The sequence below is a fragment of the Rhodnius prolixus genome, unplaced genomic scaffold (assembly GCF_049639745.1).
Source record: "Rhodnius prolixus isolate KJV_2025 unplaced genomic scaffold, Rpr scaffold_23, whole genome shotgun sequence".
Lineage (NCBI taxonomy): Eukaryota > Metazoa > Arthropoda > Insecta > Hemiptera > Reduviidae > Rhodnius > Rhodnius prolixus.
Genome location: NW_027411627.1, coordinates 1,594,910 through 1,614,468, shown reverse-complemented (window position 1 = coordinate 1,614,468; position 19,559 = coordinate 1,594,910). Strand labels below are relative to the sequence as shown.

The 19,559-nt window shown below is 34.6% G+C and overlaps 1 protein-coding gene across 2 annotated transcripts in view; it reads right to left on the bottom strand.

The window, feature by feature from the left end:
* Window positions 1–19,559, bottom strand: part of Sur (Sulfonylurea receptor) — an 88,565-nt gene that overhangs the window by 37,820 nt on the left and 31,186 nt on the right. Inside the window, exons 5-17 of one of the 2 annotated variants that reach the window (XM_074139200.1) lie at window positions 10,255–10,476; window positions 9,828–10,001; window positions 9,246–9,395; window positions 8,999–9,166; window positions 8,709–8,846; window positions 8,479–8,641; window positions 6,180–6,358; window positions 5,986–6,102; window positions 4,717–4,909; window positions 4,195–4,300; window positions 3,843–4,104; window positions 2,404–2,541; window positions 1,982–2,182 (exon numbers count right to left, since the gene is read on the bottom strand). In XM_074139200.1, coding sequence (XP_073995301.1) covers window positions 1,982–2,182; window positions 2,404–2,541; window positions 3,843–4,104; window positions 4,195–4,300; window positions 4,717–4,909; window positions 5,986–6,102; window positions 6,180–6,358; window positions 8,479–8,641; window positions 8,709–8,846; window positions 8,999–9,166; window positions 9,246–9,395; window positions 9,828–10,001; window positions 10,255–10,476 — 2,211 coding nt within the window. The remainder of the gene's footprint in view (window positions 1–1,981; window positions 2,183–2,403; window positions 2,542–3,842; window positions 4,105–4,194; window positions 4,301–4,716; window positions 4,910–5,985; window positions 6,103–6,179; window positions 6,359–8,478; window positions 8,642–8,708; window positions 8,847–8,998; window positions 9,167–9,245; window positions 9,396–9,827; window positions 10,002–10,254; window positions 10,477–19,559) is intronic. The other variant, XM_074139201.1, reaches the window with a different exon arrangement.

The following is a 19,559-nucleotide window of genomic DNA, read 5'->3' as shown; positions in this document are numbered from 1 at the left end:
TGACTTAGCAGAAGGTAGAAAGTTCTTTACTACTCTGATCCTACTGCGCTTCAACCATAACTTCTCGCCCCACCACCTCAGCCGTTTAGGAATCTCAGTCCCTCCAATTTGCTCTTGCCCCTCTGATACAATTATAGACGCCAACCACCTGATCCTTGATTGCAATAGTCACCAGATGATAGGGACAAACTGTGGAATGCAGTCATCAAAGCGAAATGTCCACTTCCTGCCAACCTACATACCATCCTCACAGAACCGATATCCGAAGCGTATCTGGCTATTTTTCAATTCATTACTAAAAACAAAATCAAACTTTGAAAATAAAAATAAAACATAAAACATAATAGCCACTAAAACAAAAATAACAATAGTACTCATAACACATATCATTAAATAATACACTGGTACATCTCTGGCTAATCTGCACAGACAGGAAGCCATAAAAAAAAAAAGAAAAAAAAAAAAAAATATATATATATCTTTTATGTAAAGGATCAAATTTATTCCTTAATTTATCAAATAATGCACTTTTGCAGCATGAACTGTGTCTTGAAAGGTGCCTCCTCAGACTCGCAAGCCAGGTAAGCCAGGAGGTTATCAACTGCTCTCTGTATCTGAAGAGACACCTTTGAAGGCACAGTACATGCTTCACAAGTTGAGTAAAGTACATTATTTGATAAATTAAGAAATAAGTTTGATCCTTTACATGTAAGATATTGATCACTTAAATATGTGGCAGGAGGTTTCCAAATTTTTTGGTAATTAAACGCAACTCTCCCAAAATTACCAAATAATTATTAAACCTTCTTGTTTGTAACAGATGTAAAATTGTTTTTCAGCCATTTTGTGTATGCTTGAGAATATCTAAAGCTCTTAACATTTGATTTTTCTAAGAAAAATCACTCGGAAAACGACTTATTTCCCGATATTAAGAAAAACACTAGCTTTACGGCCTTGGCAATATTTTTAGTAGAAAGGGGATGAAAAAATACATAAAAATGACCTATCGCGTGCTCTTCTTTCTCTTTGATAATAAGTTAAAAAATTGAAATATGATTAATAAATACCAGATTTTGAAATGACCTAGCAACTTTAATTTTGAAGATATCAAATTGCGGTTTCCGGTTTCATTCATAATTTTTTATACTCTTTAAAACAGTGTATACGAAAATGGGGGTCAACTGCGAACCCTCCCTTTTGGTCGCGCGTCAGCCGCGTATGCGGGCAGGAATCTAAAATCAAGTCACATATTCTGAAACTAGAGGTGACGGGCAACAAATTTTTCCTCTACCATTTTTTGCTCAGATCAACCGTTTAAGCATGAAATGCATTTGAGCCGTCTTAAAATGAACACCCTGTATATATTTTTTTTGTGTAGACCAAAATTTGTCTTTTTTACCAAATAGCCGCAATGATATTCATTCTATGATCAGTACTAAGTCATCAAAAATTATTAATGTATCAAATTAAGTGATATGTTCCAGCTAGGTCCTACTCAGTGACGCATCCACAAGTATGTAAAGAAAATCTGGATATTAAAAGTAGCTAACACTAAAAAAATCTATTTAACAAACTCCTCTGCTCATTGTCCGAGAGTTTGGAATTTTATGTAAATATTTAATTCTAAAAAATGTTAAACCAAGAGATTTCACAGAAAGAAACTCTTAAAAGTGGAGGTAAACTTCTGATTTAAGAAGGGTTTCTACATGAACACATACTCATGCAATGGGCACACCAGCTTCGATCGATACATCTTTCTTTGAGAAAATCTCAATGATGTGAACAAATCCATAACTCCCGACACTTCCCGTTGGATTTTCTTCATTAAGTTATAGTCAACTCCCATGGAGAACTCGAACGAAATATAAATTAACAACCACATCGCTATTCATTTGCCAGGACCAAATTCTATCAACACGACATTTTACCAATTTCTTTCACATTTTCAGTTAAGCATATTGTAAATGGTATATGTGCTTACTTGGTACTTTATGTTCTGCTGTCTGATGTGATGCCCCAACTTAGAAACCAGCTTCACTAATTGCCAGCGCTCCCTGGCGGTCCTGCCTCGGGAATCAAACCTCAAGTCGGGTTGCTCCATCCCGGTCACAACCCCATCAATCAACTGCATATCTCTCAGTTTGCCACACGCTCGCATCTTGCCATTCTCCAGTGCTATCACCTGAAACAGTTATCAGATCTTGGTACTTAATATACACTAACTTTTTCAACCATTCCTTTTCTACGACCAGTTAAACCTGGCATATAAACTAAAGTGGCAATTAGGTAAAAAGATAACGCGAGAGCGAACAAACTAGAAGTAAAATATAAAAGCCTTAACTTCACTCTTAGGCACTTTTAACAACCCGCCTTCAAGTGATGAAAGAGCACGTTGACACACACCTTATGCGCGTAAGTCAACAGGTGCCAGGAATGGGTCACCATGATTACAGTTTTCTTTTGCTTCGTCACCAAACTCATTATCCCGTTTTCAAAAACATGTTGGGCCACATGATAATCCACAGCTGACAGGGGATCATCCTAAAACAAACAAAAAAACTCTTGCATCCATTTCTATCTCGCTGGTCATAATTACTCATTGAAAACTTTAACCAAGAAACTAGGTACCCATAAAATTAATCAGTTCGTTAATTAATTAAAGTTTTATTTTTCCAATCATGCTGTACTCAATTCGTTTTATTATCCATTAAATTTACAAAAGTATTTTACTTTTTTCTGTAAAATAAAAACGAAAAGTTGAAAAACTCTTCTGCTGACGGTGAAGTGTGATCCAATCAATCAAATAACATATTAAATTTTTGTTAAGAAGAGTTAACTCTTCCACATTTTTTAAATACATATATTTTAACTGGTGAGATGCTTATTTTAATGTTCGTTAGTTGACAAAAAAATTAAAAAAAATAAACACTGCTTCTGAACTAAATGTTAGGTTACATATTGTGGCAAACAGAATTTGCGCTTTATTTGCAACAGTCGAGTAATTCATTCCAAGCATATTTTGCGACGAAGAAGCAAATGAATGAAAATTTTAAACTATTTCTTGTTAATCTTGATTCCATGACGATAATTTAACTAAAGATGGAGTAAAGTAAGTTCAAGTGGATTCCAAAAAATGCAATATCTGATACGACATTTCTGCTAAAATGTGCTAAATTGGAATCGTTGCCACCGCTGTTGAAGAAAACCCTGCAAATTCTTGGGCCATTCGTCAGCTACTGTGGAAGATGGGCTTTTATGTATTTATTCAAGTGACAATAAAAGGCAAAAAATCTTTTGCATAAAAGCAGCGATTTGAGTTTGGCTATTTCAAAGAAAGAGCCAAGTTTCAGGAAAAAAAGTAAAAAAAAAAAAAATGGATTGATACAAACAGCCAATAAGAATTAGCCAAATACACAATCCATTAAAATAAAATTATCCAAACAGTTAGGGGGGGGTGCATTGATGTTTGAATTATTTAATCTTCTAGAGTAAATTGCTTCTTCACGCTGCGAGTGTTTTACTGTGCGGTGAATACAGTTATTTTATAATTATTTGTATGTAGCTACTATTTAGTGTAGGTTAAACTGCTTTAAAATATATAATGGTCATGAACAAACAATTTTCTGAAATCTGACCGCCAGATATGTTCTAATCAAAAGATCTGGGGATTTTCATATTTTAAACGTTGCACAAAACAAAATAAATAAATAAACGATTAAGATGAAATAAATGCCTTGATCTATGGAGAAAACTCGAAAGTACTTTAACTACAACCTGACATACGGCGACTTCCATTTCTGGTGAATATTTAATTTCAAAAATGAAAAAAGGTATGCACTTACCAGGATGATTGTAGTTGCCTTAGAGTAAAGTGCTCTGGCTAGAGCAACTCGCTGTCGCTGACCGCCCGAAAGATTAATCCCTTTCTCACCCAACTCCGTCAGATCCTTATTTGGCAGAATGTCTATATCGGGCTGCAGAGCTGTAGCTGCGATCACCCGGTCAAATCTACGTGGTTTGTACGACAATCCCATCAGGATATTTTCCCGTAAAGTTGCATTCAGAAGCCAAGGCTGTTGCGACACGTAGGCAAAACTAACATCTCTAAAATTTCAGACATAATTTCTTGTACAACATTTAGCAGAGGTAGTGAGTAGAAATATCATTTTTTACCAACAGTTCAGATAGACTTACTTTTCCCACTTCAGTAATCCAGATGTGCACTTGATTTCGCCTAATAAAGCGTTCAAGAAGGTAGTTTTACCGCAGCCAACTTTACCAATGACAGCAGTTAGTTGTCCTACACATTACAATGTGAGCAGTTAGTTGTCCTACACATTTGGGAAGAAGGATTCTGCGTAAAGATTTGCTAGTGGGTGCAGAATGTTAAATATCATGTAAGTAATAAGATTCATAAATTGTAAATTTATATATTTTTAATTTGAGTAGCTTCAATATTGGGACAAATTAATTATTGCTTTTATATTTGGGATTATATTGTTAAGTCCAGTGAGAAACAAAGGTTACTCTTTTCTTTTCTAATTTAACTGAATAGCTTCAACTTGTGATTTAAAATTTTTGTTGAAGCCTCTCACACTCAATAATGAGTGTTGTCTACTGTTACAGAACACTTTCTGAGAAGGAAGCGAATACTAGAGTATGATAGTAGTTGGTATTATGAGGAAGCAGAATATGGTGTGTATACGAAGATCGCACCTTTAGGAATGTTGAGGCTACTGATCCATAGCGAAGGTTTGCCGTTGTCAGTCCAAGAAAAACTCGCTTCTCTCAGAATGCAAACGTTACTTCCTCTCAGGGAGCTTTGTTTGCTTTCTCCGCTTCCGTCTTCGTCCAGCTCCTCTTCCTCCAGCTCCTCAACTATGCCTCCCAAGCCAAACATTCTGCCTTTCTATAAGTGTAACAAACTAAAAATAAGTTTCTAAAGATAGTGAATTTATATTTTTCATTCACCTGCCTGAAAGTGTACTTAAGTTACACCACATTACCAACCATCAATATTACGGCAATTTTAGAACTAAAACTGAAATCTAGTCCTCCTTCCTAAATCTTCATCAAGTTATCGATAATGACAATGCTTTATTTGCGAAACATATATTATTTTTGTACTGCATGTATCTATAAATTCGATTCCGGAAATCAAGTAACCCAAAATTTAACGTATAAATGAATAAAACTAAAGAGAAGAAGAAGAAAAAAAAAAGAATTAGAATCAAAGGCTCTGCTTAAGGCTTAGGTTTAAGGTAATTTTTTATTGTTTTAAGTCTGGTTTGCTCCCAACTAGAATATGTCTTCACTAATTGGACACAATATTCTGCCAAGGACTTTCTATTGATTGCATTAACTACAAAGAAAATGAGTCCGTTTTTTTACGAGGTGTTATCACAGAAACTAATGTTTATTTTAAAATTCACATCGGAGACAAAGATTGGCCAGAGTTTTGGACTATCTGGGTCTCCTCAGCGTCGTTGAGATGAACTAATTTTCGAGTTTTCAAGGCGAACAGATATTTTCGTGACAAGCCAAGTCCTTTTTTTTATGATTGAAACGAATTTATTATTTGTTTAGACCAAAAATTTTATCTGGTTTGCTATCATTTCTAAAGTCTAGACCTGCTGGATTCGTATAATTAGTATTAAATTTAGACTTGAAAGCTTTTTGTTAATAGGATGGTTGCTGACAACTACATTCTTCATCTCTAAATGTTCTGTAAGTAAAACAATTTTTTTTTGCCTAGGTACCTAGACTAGAACAACCATATCTCGAGGATATTAGTCTTTTTGAACTTTCTTCATCAATCAATCATTCATCTTTTTCTATTCAAGATCCTGATTTTTCAAGATGATGATTCAAGATGATTTTACTCTGCAAAAATCACTCAGTATTGAATATTTTGTACGGTCGCCATGTCTCAGACAGGGAGTTTTTTTGTTCACTAAATGATTAGAGATATTCACTAGATCTCACATCCTGCCATTTTTTCTGGGGAGTTTTCTTAACGGTGACCAATGATGTAGAGTCTACTGGGAAATAGCTGGACGTTTCTTGCTGCCCCAGGAATTCTTCCAAACGTCTTGTACTAACCTACGCAAAATGTATGAGTTGATTAAAGTGCTTACAGAGCAGAGCGCTAAAGAAATGAATTGACTTAAGTGACCTACCATAGCGCTAATTACGATTGGTACTGTGATGGGGAATATGAATAAGGGCACGGTGAGCTGGTTGAACAAGGCGAGTGCACTGAAGACGTTGGCTGCGGAAAGCTGGCCGCCTTCCAGGTAATAACAGGCGACTAGGGTCACCAGGGTGATCACTGTGGATGATGCTTGCGTTAGAAAGGCTGTAAAATAGGCAACCTTCAAACAAACATTATAACAATATGCTTTAAGTTTAACTGGCTGCCAACGGATCTTTTAGAAAAACGTCACATGTTATTTTCCAAATCTAGGCCTAATGCCGCCAAACAGACCAAGTAGTTAAAAAAAAGTTTCCATTTTAAATTTTCTTCTTAACAGACATCATTCTTTTAAAGGGATACCGGCTCCTTCTGTAATGTGTTTAACAGGAATGATCACACCATGTACTGGTCTGAAACAAAATGGAATCTGTTACTAAGTCGAGACATTCAACGGCACGCAAGAAAGTTGATGCAGATTAGAAGCTCAGCAAGTTATTACTTTAGTAGAAATTAACTGCGAAAATGTTTTAATTTTATCAAATAAAAGCCTAAATAGAACTCCTTAACAAAAACTTACAGTTTAAAATGTTAAGTATAAGGGCTGATTAAACGCCAAAAGTTACACAAATCAGCTAGTACCCAACATTTCATTAATACTTCATTAATAGTTAAGTAATTCTACTGCATTAATTTTCATTAATAAGTTATTTTTTAGAATTTATTAGATGTCACAGACCCTTATGCTGGCCATTTTCGTCTACAAAATATATGTTCAAGTAGCACTGTAGATTGACTGTAATATCTAGTTATTTATAATAATCCAACTATTAATTACAGGTTAAAAAGAAAAACGTTATAAAAAATAAAAAAAAATTATGAGGCTAAAAAAATCAAAACTTTTTTTTATAAAAAACTTACACCAATGATTTAGTTTATTTTATTTATTTTTATTTTTAAATAAAAATCGTCGGTTTAAGTTCATTCTTCGATTAAAGCAATTGTTATTTTATGAAGTAGTCAAACGTTTATAATAATAGGTAATAATTATCTGGCTTTATCGCAAGTAATATAGTTTTCTTCAATTACATTCTCAATCTAGGCATTCATCCCACAATGTTGTATGTATGTAATATAAAGTAAATAAGATATGCATATTTTTAGGACAGCTAATTATTCCAGTATTTTACTATAAGTAAAATTAGGGGGACTAAATTAAATTACAATTGAGAAATGAATAATTGTTGTTGAATAATCTACTTCTTATTAACTGTGTGTTATTTGTGCTCACAAATATTTCGGTAAGACGAATTCAAGACAGTAGCCTACTCTAACTTTGTCTTTTTCTACTTTAACATGCATGTACATATATATGTGATTTATCATAATTATAACAAAAAAATATTATAAATGAAGTGGCCAGCATAAGGGTCTGTGATATCTAATAAATTCTAAAAAATATTAATGCAGTAAAATTACTTAAATATTAATGAAGAATTAATAAAATGTTGGGTGCTTGCTGATTTGTGTACCTTTTGGCGTTTAATCAACCCTTATACTTAACATTTTAAACTGTAAGTTTTTGTTAAAGAGATAAAGTAAATAAAGTGATGGAATGCTCCATACTATTTAATGGTCCTACTCATAAAAATTTCCAACAAGAATTATTCATTAAATTTGAATCAATTCCTTGGTGGAAAGTTATAATCTCCTCAATAATTTTTCTTCTATTTTATTATTTAAGAAGCATGCTAAGTATTTCCTATGATATAATTCATAGCAGCACTAATTGTCAGAATTATCTTTTTAGGTTTTTTGAACAAATATTTCTTACCTATTGGACCTTTCAAAAATAAATTTAGGTTCGATTCGAAAATTTGAAATAGCTTTATATCTTCTTTCGAACTTTTCTAGCATTATTGTTCTTCCTTTCAAGACTGGTGAAGTTCATTAAAACTGAGATAAAGCAATTTCTCTACATCGACTGGGCAAAAAAAAAAAAAACATTTGCTTTTTTAGAATTTACAAGTTTGCACTGATCAGGTTCTATATTTTAATTTAATTGATTCAGTTAGAGTTTTTTTTTCTTTTCTTTCCGCTCCAACTAGTACGGATTCATCAAACAATATTGTGATCGAAATTACCCCAGTAACACATGTTTTTAGTGGTCCAGCGAACCTAAAAATTTGTTTAGCCAACGGCCTGAGTGAACGGCAAGCACAAATGGTGGGCTATAATTTGGTGACAGATACAGTGAGTATTTACCTACTAATTGCGATACGTACTCATTAGAGCCCAGTAAAGAGAATCTCTGTCCAAAAATTTCAATTCTTTGTTTCTGGACACCATCAGTCTTGAACAGAAGTGAGTCTCCCAGGCGCACAGCTTAAGCGCTTTGATACCTTGCAGCATCTCATTCGTCATCCGTAGCCTCTCATCGCATAGATTCTAAATAAAACGAAAAAAAGTCATATTTTTGGTATACTAACAAAGTTGTATTGGTTCTCTTACTCACAGATATAATTTTAGAGTTTATCGATATTTTCTTTCCAATGAAAAACTGTAAAGGGGTCATGAGGACGATGCAACATGAAGCTCCGATGACTGCGCTGATGCCAAGTTTGCAGTACAACAAGTACATGAGGAGAGAGATCTACAATCAAATTTGGTAAAATCAGTAAACATCCTTGTTTGCAGTTTGCATTCTATAATCTAAGTAAAGTTGAAAAATAGCATTACTAGGTTTGCGATATAGCCTAGCAATTGCCATTTTGTAGTGATAGTGTCATGCTAAAAATGTCATACTTTTACGGGAATGGCCCAGATGTAGTGTCCAATCCATAAGCCGGTCATAATATTGAAAGTGTCCTCTGCCATCAAGTTAGTGATGTTGCCAACTTTAGAATCCGTATTAGTAGATTCGTCATCTTGATTTGAAAGGCTTAGTTTTAGTGCTTTTCCATAAATTATTCCCTAAAAGAAATATATTACTTCTTTTTAATTTGCATATAGTTTTTATAGCTATTGAATTCTAAAGTAACTAAGTAACGACCTGCAGAGCAGTTTTCAGACGGATGCCCTCCACGGTGACGAGGTGTGTGCTGGCCTGGGAAAAGCTGCCCTGAGCCACAGCACTGATAAAGATGATTGCGGTCATGATGTAGCCATTTGATAGGAAATCTTTCACTGTCACAGAATACCCCTGTAAGAATACCCCTGTTAATTAATATTTACTTTTTTAAGAGTTTCAACTGGTAGATTCCATTCTGGCCCCACCACACCAAAATTCCCCACCCTTGATTTATTGTTTTTGTTCATGAGGATTTTGCATTCTACATTTAAAAAAGTTACTGTATCCTTCACTGGAGCCAGGCTCACCCGTCAACTCAGATATGAATCTAGAAACTCAAATGCTACTTTAAAAGATTCTGGTGTCTAAACTTCAAGTTTAAACCAGTCTTTCTCCTGCTACTAATCTTGACTACAGAGGATTTACTTCATTTTAATCAAAACCGGAGCTGCGGCTGAGAAGTCCGATCGCTTATTGCGTTTAAGGACTCAGCCAAACACATTAGCTATTAGATCAGAAACAATGAATTCTGGAAATCAAGATGACAGTTTGTCTGAAGACTACCTGACTTTGTTCAGCCAGCTGGGATTGAGCAGCGTAGTCGACGACCACTGCAATGCCCAGCGGCGCCACCAAGCCCACCAGGTCCCCTGCTAGTTTCAGGATGCCTCCCAGCAGGAAGTTCTTCCAGTGACAAAGGAAGTAACACTTCCACAGCGACGGCACTTCCTTGCAGCCCTGGTATAACAAACAAACAATAAAACTGAATCTTCGCAGACCAGACCGGAGTGGCTCGTGTTTAAAAATTATTGGAAGCAAAATAAACTTGATGGTCTTGAAAGAAATCAATAATATCAAATTAAAAAAGCGTTGCATCTACATGAGTAGCAACTTAAACTAGTCATCTCATTGAATGCTGCAGAATGTCAATCATGGCGGCAAGTCATCAAGAAAACATAATGACTTCGAACAATCAAATCCTTAATATTACCTTAGTTTTATTGAAAACCCTGATGAAGGTTTCGTACTGATGAGCAGAAGACTCCTTGGCAGGCAGTTTACCTAGATCGTCCAGTTCCAAGGGATTCTTGAAACCCATCTTCAAGAGTGGTATGAGCCAGAAGAAGGTTACTCGGGAACACCACGTGGCTTTGTGGTGTCTGTAGCTCTCAAAGGCTCCTACAAAGGCTTTCTCTTCCTCTTCCAACTTTATCTGCATCAATTCAAGACAAACTTGAACTACATAACTGACATAATCCAAAGATAAGAGTAGGGTTTGAGCGCGGACTTGTGGGGAGGAACTAGGTATTAAAACTGTCCAGTAGGACACTTGTATAAGGGTAGATCGTCAAAAACTGCACGAAAAAGCGTAACGTTGAAAAACACCCAACTTTGACAATTTTTTTTCTCTTTTTCTATAAAAGATAAAATTCCCAAATTTTCTTTAAATTATAGGGCAAACCCTCCTTTATCACTGTATTTGTTTTGTAACGACCCAGATTTAATAGGTTTCGAGAAAAAAGTTGCCGAAAATGAGCAAAAACGGCTTTTTCAAAAAATGTTCTTGTTCTTCTTCTTGTTACCTTTTTTGTAAACAACGTAGCGCCTAAACGCGTGAACCGGTTTTCATGAATGAGGTGTCATTCGATTCGGAATTTTATGTAGATGTGCCTTTTGGGGGTCTCGACGCTGTACATTGAATGGGAGAGGAGTTAGCCCCCTTTATGTAAGGCCCCCTCCAAAATTATTATTACTAATTACTCTGTAAATTTTGGCCCGATTTTGATAAAATTTGGTAGGATGATAGGGTTAGGGCTCCCCTACGTAACATTAAAGCGGCGATCAGCTCTTACACTTGTTAAGGAGAAGTATAGCAATCGTTGCAAATTATTGACACGTGAACCTATTTTCATGAATGAAGTGTCATTCGAATCGAATTTTTGTACAGATTTGCACTTTGAAAGTCTCGACGCTGTGCCTTATAAGGATGAACCGATTTAAATCAATGAATTGTCGTTCGATTAAAAATCTTTGCCTCTTTGCCTTTTAGGGAGAAGTACTGCAATCGTAGTTTATTTTTCTTACTCCTCTTAAAAGGAAGTACTGAAATCGCAGTTTAATTTTGCTATTTACGTACAAATACCTTCCTATGTTATTCAAAACGCTTTTTCAAAAACATTGTTATTGAGGATGGTTTGGGGGAACGCAACTATAATCATTCTTTAAAATGATCTCTCCAGTGGTAGTTACGGTTCCGACTTAACACCTTATCACATTATAATGATAGAACTGTTTATTCCAAATTTTAAAAAAATCTGTAAAGAAGATATGTAACTTTGTAAAATAGACAAAAAGGAAAATCTATCCAAAAGGTACAAAAATCTCCTTAACAAAAACTTACAGTTTAAAATGTTAAGTATAAGGGTTGATTAAACGCCAAAAGGTACACAAATCAGCAGTACCCAACATTTCATTAATAGTTAAGTAATTCTACTGCATTAATTTTCATTAATAAGTTATTTTTTAGAATTTATTAGATGTCACAGACCCTTATGCTGGCCACTTCATTTATAATATTTTTTTGTTATAATTATGATAAATCACATATATATGTACGTGCATGTTAAAGTAGAAAAAGACAAAGTTAGAGTAGGCTACTGTCTTGAATTCGTCTTACCGAAATATTCGTGAGCACAAATAACACACAGTTAATAACAAGTAGATTATTCAACAACAATTATTCATTTCTCAATTGTAATTTAATTTAATTATACCTAGATTGAGAATGTAATTGAAGAAAACTATATTACTTGCGATAAAGCCAGATAATTATTACCTATTATTATAAACGTTTGACTACTTCATAAAATAACAATTGCTTTAATCGAAGAATGAACTTAAACCGACGATTTTTATTTAAAAATAAAAATAAATAAAATAAACTAAATCATTGATGTAAGTTTTTTATAAAAAAAAGTTTTGATTTTTTTTGCCTTATATTTTTTTTTATTTTTTATAACGTTTTTCTTTTTAACCTGTAATTAATAGTTGGATTATTATAAATAACTAGATATTACAGTCAATCTACAGTGCTACTTGAACATATATTTTGTAGACGAAAATGGCCAGCATAAGGGTCTGTGACATCTAATAAATTCTAAAAAATAACTTATTAATGAAAATTAATGCAGTAGAATTACTTAACTATTAATGAAGTATTAATGAAATGTTGGGTACTGCTGATTTGTGTACCTTTTGGCGTTTAATCAACCCTTATACTTAACATACTTAACTGTAAGTTTTTGTTAAGGAGTTTACAAGTTTAAATAAAATCATTAAGTGAGAGCATTTAGAAATTATAAAAGGGAAGGCGTTTAAGTGGTTACATTAGATTTACTTTTCGAGTTAGACAACATCAGAACATGAATTTCGGTGGAAAGTTTAACTTCGGATCGCACCTTTTATATCTTGGTGTCAGAGAAAGCTACACAATTCAAGAGTAGACCTTAGAGTATATTCTACTTCTTAATTAGTATCAGCTGGGTAAGAAGACAATGAAGGTTAGTTAGAGGAAACTGGATGAGCAGAGCAAATAGTCTAGCAGATTAGAAAGAGATGCTGTGAGCTTGTCTGGAGAGGGGCAGTCCATACTGGAGCGACTGAAAGAACAGCTGGAGAATGAACAGCCTTCTCTTATAAATATTGATGCTCTATCAATCAATTTTCATCATCTCATTACTCTGGTGCTGACATTTACACAGCTCTTCATGGCCCCTTCGTTTCATGTTCATGATCACGTCTCTCCTCCATGTTATCTCCAGTTTGTTTACATAAATTGTTACTAGTCCAACGTAATTGTTTAGATTGACGAAGCAATTAACTAGCCAGATTAACTAAGACGATTTCTCTCTTGATGAATTCCCCTCCTAGTGAGAGAGTAGGGCTGCTTCGTGCTCCTGGTGAGCCAATGAGATAGTTTTATCAGAGTTTAAAAGGAAATTACATTACCGGAAGTGCTACCATATTGGATGAATTTTCTCTTTTATTTTGAGATTTTCTCAAAAATGGCTGGAATTCCTTAACAAAAACTTACTGTTTAAAAAGCTAAGTTGATTAAAGGGAACACAAAACAGCAACTATCCCACATTTAATTTATACTTGAGCTCGTTATTTCAGCTGATTTGCGTAACTTTTTGTCGTTTAACCAATTCATTTACTTTACTTTTTAAACTAAAAGTTTTTGTTACGGAGGTTTTTTTATCTTTTAGCATAGATCTTTTTTTATTCCTTGATTTAAAAAACTTTAAATATATCTAATAATAAATAAATATTAAGATACCTGGAATTATTAGGCTGATATACGCCGGAAATAGAGGATAAGAAGATTTCATTAACGTTTTGAGGTTCTGCACACCCAGGCGCATAAACATTTCACATCAATATCATAGATTCCAGAAATAAATCCAACTAATTATTTGTTTGTACTTCCTAATAAAATTAATAGATAAATATTTCTTTAATTTTAACTTTTAAAATAATCGACAATGCCGTTTTCCAGAAGATTCCAAATCTTAGAAAGTCTATTCGGTAAAGTTGGTTAACCGAAAGGTTAATACTGTTAATCTGTCGGTAAATACTCTTAGCTATTTCGTATTCAAAATTAACAAAAATTAAAATATTGTAAAGGAAATTTGGGAATTATAACTTTTATAGAAAAAGAGAAAAAAAGTTGTCAAATTTTGGTGTTTTTCAACGTTACGCTTTTTCGTGCAGTTTTTGACGATCAACCCTTATACAATTGTCCTACCGGATATTTTTAATACATTTTATGGGCAGTTTGGAGAGGTGTTGGGTTAGGCTTCCATGTGTGTAAAATGGGATGTTTTGATGCGATCACGGATGCTATCTCTTACTAAATAAAGGAACGTAATGAAAGATGACAAGTTTAAAGAAAAAGAATCCCGATAAGTTGTTGGGTTCACATCTGACCGGAAATTCAAAACTTGTTTTTATCCTTTTCTATCTTTGTTACTTTCTGCATTTAAAGTGAGAGGAGCGCTAGTTGGCTGTTGCGATTGCGATGAGGCGAGTTAATCTGTTGCACAGCACTAGTACTTGCCCCTGGCTGCCTGTATGAAGTAGACAGATGATGAGAAGCTGCTCGGGTCATCTTGATTACAATGATTACCCGGCCTACCTATGTTTAGCTCCTCCACCATTCATCATTCCTTCATTTAAAATCGGTTAATTTAATCGATTTATCGAGCCGAAGTGTACTTAGTTAATAAGAGGAAGTCAATGGCGCTGCGCCATGTTAGAACCTAGTGTTACCCGGGTACTGGGTGGTCCTCAGCTCAAATATATTTCGGTATGCTGCTTACAGACTTCTTGTTAACCAATTGTTGGCCTCTCTGTAATCCCTAATTCTCTCTGTTATTCCATTACCACTAAAAAGTGATTTTCAGAAAAACCACTGTGTTTGTGCTCTACCTGTTTCGCGGTTCCGGTCAGTTCAAAACTTTGCGGTGAAAATCGCAACAATTGTTACCAATCTCAAGGTTTAAATCCGACTGTTTTCCGAGATTTATTGTTTACGATTTGTTATTACTCAAACACACAAGCCACAGCAAGCAAAAATAACCACCATTGAATTTAAGCAATAATTTAAAAAATTATTGTTTCCATATGTAATTTATACGTTGCATTATGCCCAGGAATTCCAAAATTTCATCTCAATTTTCCACTATGCTCAAATTAAAGTTTCTGCTGAGCCAAAGAATCAGCATTTTGTTCCAGCGAGACACCTTAACTCGTTCATTATATTATTCATAAACTAATATTATTCATTACTCATCGAGAAATACAGAAACCACGACGAAAGTTTAAAATTTGGCGCATTGGTGAGGTATAGGCCGCAAAACGTGAATAAAAAATTGCCGTTTGTTCTAAATCAACTTGGTTTTTACCATAGTTTTACCATTGCGGACACAGATTCACTATGAAATAACTTTAAATGTAAACCAAAGGTTTTAAAAACTATAACGCCTACCCGCGAAAGAGAATATCTGTCCCTAAAATTGCACCATTTTAAATTTTGACGCCTCCTAGAAGTTTGTCTTTATTTATTTTCTTTTTGCCTGCTTGGAATTTACTCTAACCATGAAAAGGTGGACATTGAAACTTCAGTGAGGGTTTTATGATGTGGATATCCCTCAGATAAGCAGCTATAGATCATGAGCAAATAGATAGCTTTCTGTAGAGCGTCAGCTTATTGCAACAATGATCTCGCTTAGCAGCTGACTTGGCTACGGACATCATCAGCCCAAAACCCCCTCCCCCTTCCTACTGAAATACTCATAATAATACTGATTCATTCGAAGCTCGGGTATTCAGATATATTTCAATATAATTAATAAATAATTATTTTTCAATAATTTTGATATTTTAATGTGAATATTCTTGTCTATTATACTGCTGTTTGATTGGATTAATTAAATATTACTTATTGGAAGCACAGCTGAAGCAGTTCATTTAACTGGTGTCTCTAACTGAATGGTGCAAACCAATTGGTCCAATTAAATAGATAGATCTTATGTCCTGGGGGCCAGTTGGATAGATGGTTGCATTCAGCATCAATAGTCTACTGAATATGAGGAACATTACAAAGTTACACCGCGTACTCTCCGCAGTGCTTGGAGCACTCGCCCACCTGCCAGACGTTCGGGCAAGTTTATTATGAAGGTGTTCGTCCAAGGATCGATCAGATGGTGTGACGTACTCAGTGTCTATTGCAACGTTGCACCTATTCAATTGAATGAATTCTTGATTTTGGTTTAAATCCACTTTGGGTCTGCTAGGTACAGAAGAGTTAGACAACATGTGGCTAGAAGCTGCGATAATTAGAGCAGCTGATTAATGAACTATGTATCTGCTCCAACAAAGAGCTAGGAACACTTGATGCTCTGGAGTTTTCAACTTAAAGCAAATCGTACCTATAACATCAACTTCTAATCTCTATCAACGTATGGAGTGTTGTAGATTGCAAAAACGGCGTAACTAATCTGGATACTTTTTTAAACTTGGAGCTCCCATTGGGTACTAACTTCGCTATTAGTATAAGACGACATTCGCGACCATAAATACGACTAGTTACTAAATAACCTCAATTATCCCAATAGTTCACGATTATCTTTAAATGTTCCAAGGCTTTTCTTGTTTATGTAATTTTTAAATACCAATTACTTTAATTAGAAACGTTTTCATATTAAATTGATTTTTGGGGACAATTTCCAATAACCTTTTTCACATACGTAAATGCATGAGCGAAATTTAACAACGGAAAATCTAGTGTAATATGACGTCTGTCACGGACTATTTCCCTACTCCTTTAAATTTCTTTAAAATTCGAATTGTTGAAACAATTTTTAATTTCCTTTTTACCAAAACAAAATTCAGTTTATAATGCAGACTAATACCGGAGTGGCATTTGACGACATATTCGCTTACTGTAGAGGGGAAATGTTACAGTGATACTGTTGCCGTTATTGCTGTAAATAACATGGCCGTCCTAATGTTCTTACCCACCTTCTGGGTAATATATCCATTGAGCAGTATTGCAAGTCTGTCTTCGAGTCTTCGGAGCGTGCTGGCGGGCAACTACAACCATCTGAAGAGCCAAATGTTTCCAAATAGGTTGTATCAAGAGAAATGAACTTGGGAGGGGGGAGTAGTTGAAAGACTGGATATTCAGGAAGGCTAGAAATCATTTACACGTCATTAAGTAAATAGACAATATTCAAAAGAAATCTTAATCAAGTAAATTCTATTTTCCCTGAACGTTTTTTAATGAAATGATTTGTAATTATTGATTAGGTGTTAAGATTGGTAATGGCGATAATTATCAAGTTGGAGACGGGACTTGTGCAGAGACAGGGAGCTGGCACTAAAGACTGAAGGGGCGCCATTATCGTCGTAGTGACGGATCTGCTGGCTCATCAGGATGTATCAATGTGATAGTTTATCTCCCTGCCAATGACCTCAATTTGTGAATCTAGTTCACCAGCTACCTACACTGCATACACCTGGCCCTCGCTCAAATATTTCTAAATTTCTTCAAAAATATTTTAAATAACCCCTTACATAATCCTTAAATAACCTCCCTAACCTGCACCTCACACATATTATTCTTTCTAATAATCGATTTAACAATCATAAAAGAAGCATTAAGATGATCCATGGTTGAAGTGATTAAATATTTGAAAGAGATTGCTATGAAGCCATTTCTGAGAGAAAAGCAGAAAATTGAAGAGAAAAACTTCGGCTGTTAAATAAATAAATAAATGGATCAAATCCCGCGATTAAATAAAGTTCCTTAGATCAAATGGACACACAAAAGTTTATTGAAACTTGAAACGAAAACCATTTCACTGAAGTAACTATTAATGTCCATTGTTCTCTTCAAAATTTCAATTTTGAAGTTTCTCTTAATTTATAATTTCGATTATGCTGCGGACGAAGTACTTAACAATAAAGTACTATAGTACCCCCGAGGAAAGCCTAGTTTTCCGGGAATATATTTCTAAGAATGGGAACAACAAGTTAGTTTTACTATCCGTATACCTGGTTTAAACAAACCGAAAATTGAAAAATTGATTTATTAAAATGGTACTTCCGCGAGAAGTTTACAGTCTGTTCCTACCATTGCGGCTAGTCTAAATAGCCAACATAATGCTCTACGATTCTTTTTTAGTTAGGATAAATTCTACTGGACCAACGGCCACAACGCGACGGTTTGTAAACATTTTCAGCTATTAAGCTCAAAATGGATACTTCCAATTATAAAGACTGCCTCCATATTAGAATAACCTGTGACGCGAAGTTAGAGGAATTAAAAGTAATATAGATTATATAAGTTGAAAAATATTTTGATCACTCTGCATAAATTGCCTCATTGAACATTATCTTGCAATAATATGCAGAAAAATGCATAATATGCCGCCTTTGTAGATTTCAAGCGTGCCTTCGGTTCAATTGATCGTCTTAAACTATGGAATAAACTGTTTCAAAAGGGAATCAGTTGTAAAGTATTGAAATTATTAATGAACATTTATGAAGGGGCAAATAAAAAGTAGTTCTAAATTCACTAGATCGTTCAGAGTAACGGAAGGGGTGTTACAGGGAGATCTGCTCAGCCCAATTTGTTTTTAAGCGATATCGAAAAATACTATAGGGAGAATGGTCAGACTGGTATTTTTGTCTCACCTACCTGTGATACATTACTGCTATTATACGAAGACAATTTGATTATATTTGGTGATTGCTATAGATATAAAGAAAAAATTAGATTTACTACAAATGTACACCTTAACAACAACTCACTGACAGTAAACACAACTAAGACTGAAATTCTCAAATTCCAGAAAGGAAGGCCAAAGAAAACATTAAAACTATTTTATGATGCTATAGAATTGAGTCAGATTGAAGAATTTAACCATTTGGGTGTTCAGTTCTTGAACTCGGACCTCTTTATTAGGGCAGCGAAGCAGGCAATTTCAAAAGCTCGTTTGGCGGCGGGCTCGGTTTTGAATATCTGTTTGAAAACTAGGCTGTCCTCCTAGGCCTCTAAGAAGAGACTCAATGGAGCTGTAATCTCTAGCGTGCTGATTTATGGTGTTCAAATATGGGGCCTTCGATACGTAAATGATTTGAAGAAAGAAGCGCTATATTTTCAAAAAGTACCCCGAATTATATGATTCGTCCGGAAACGGGACAACTAAATGTAACTTTCAGAACCTTAAAGTTAAGCCTAAGTTGGTTGTTGAATATTTTGGAAATGAGTGATCAAAGATTACTAAGAATATGTTACCGGAAGTTGTATTTCGTTATTTAATTCGGACTCGCGATTTAACTGGCCAGTCCAGATCTCCTGCAACCAATTAACCGATCCGACAGAGTACATATTGAAGATGCCTATAATTTAAAAAAGAAAATTCCAGAAATTTTAAAGTTTTACCGAGAGTATTTAATTAATTTAGATAATACAAGAATCCAACAATCTAGATGTAACAGCCACTATGTAAATGTTTTTAACCCTTCAATTGAAACTCAGTCGTACCTAACATATAAAATGCCGTTTAATTATAGTAAATTATTATTGCAACTTAGGACAAGTGGAAAGTACTTAATAAAGTTAACCCATTATCGATTAATATGCAAAATAGATCCTCAGTTAGACTCCGGGTTATTACAGTTACAAAAGAAAGAGGACCTGGTGCATATTCTTGTGGAATGCCCATT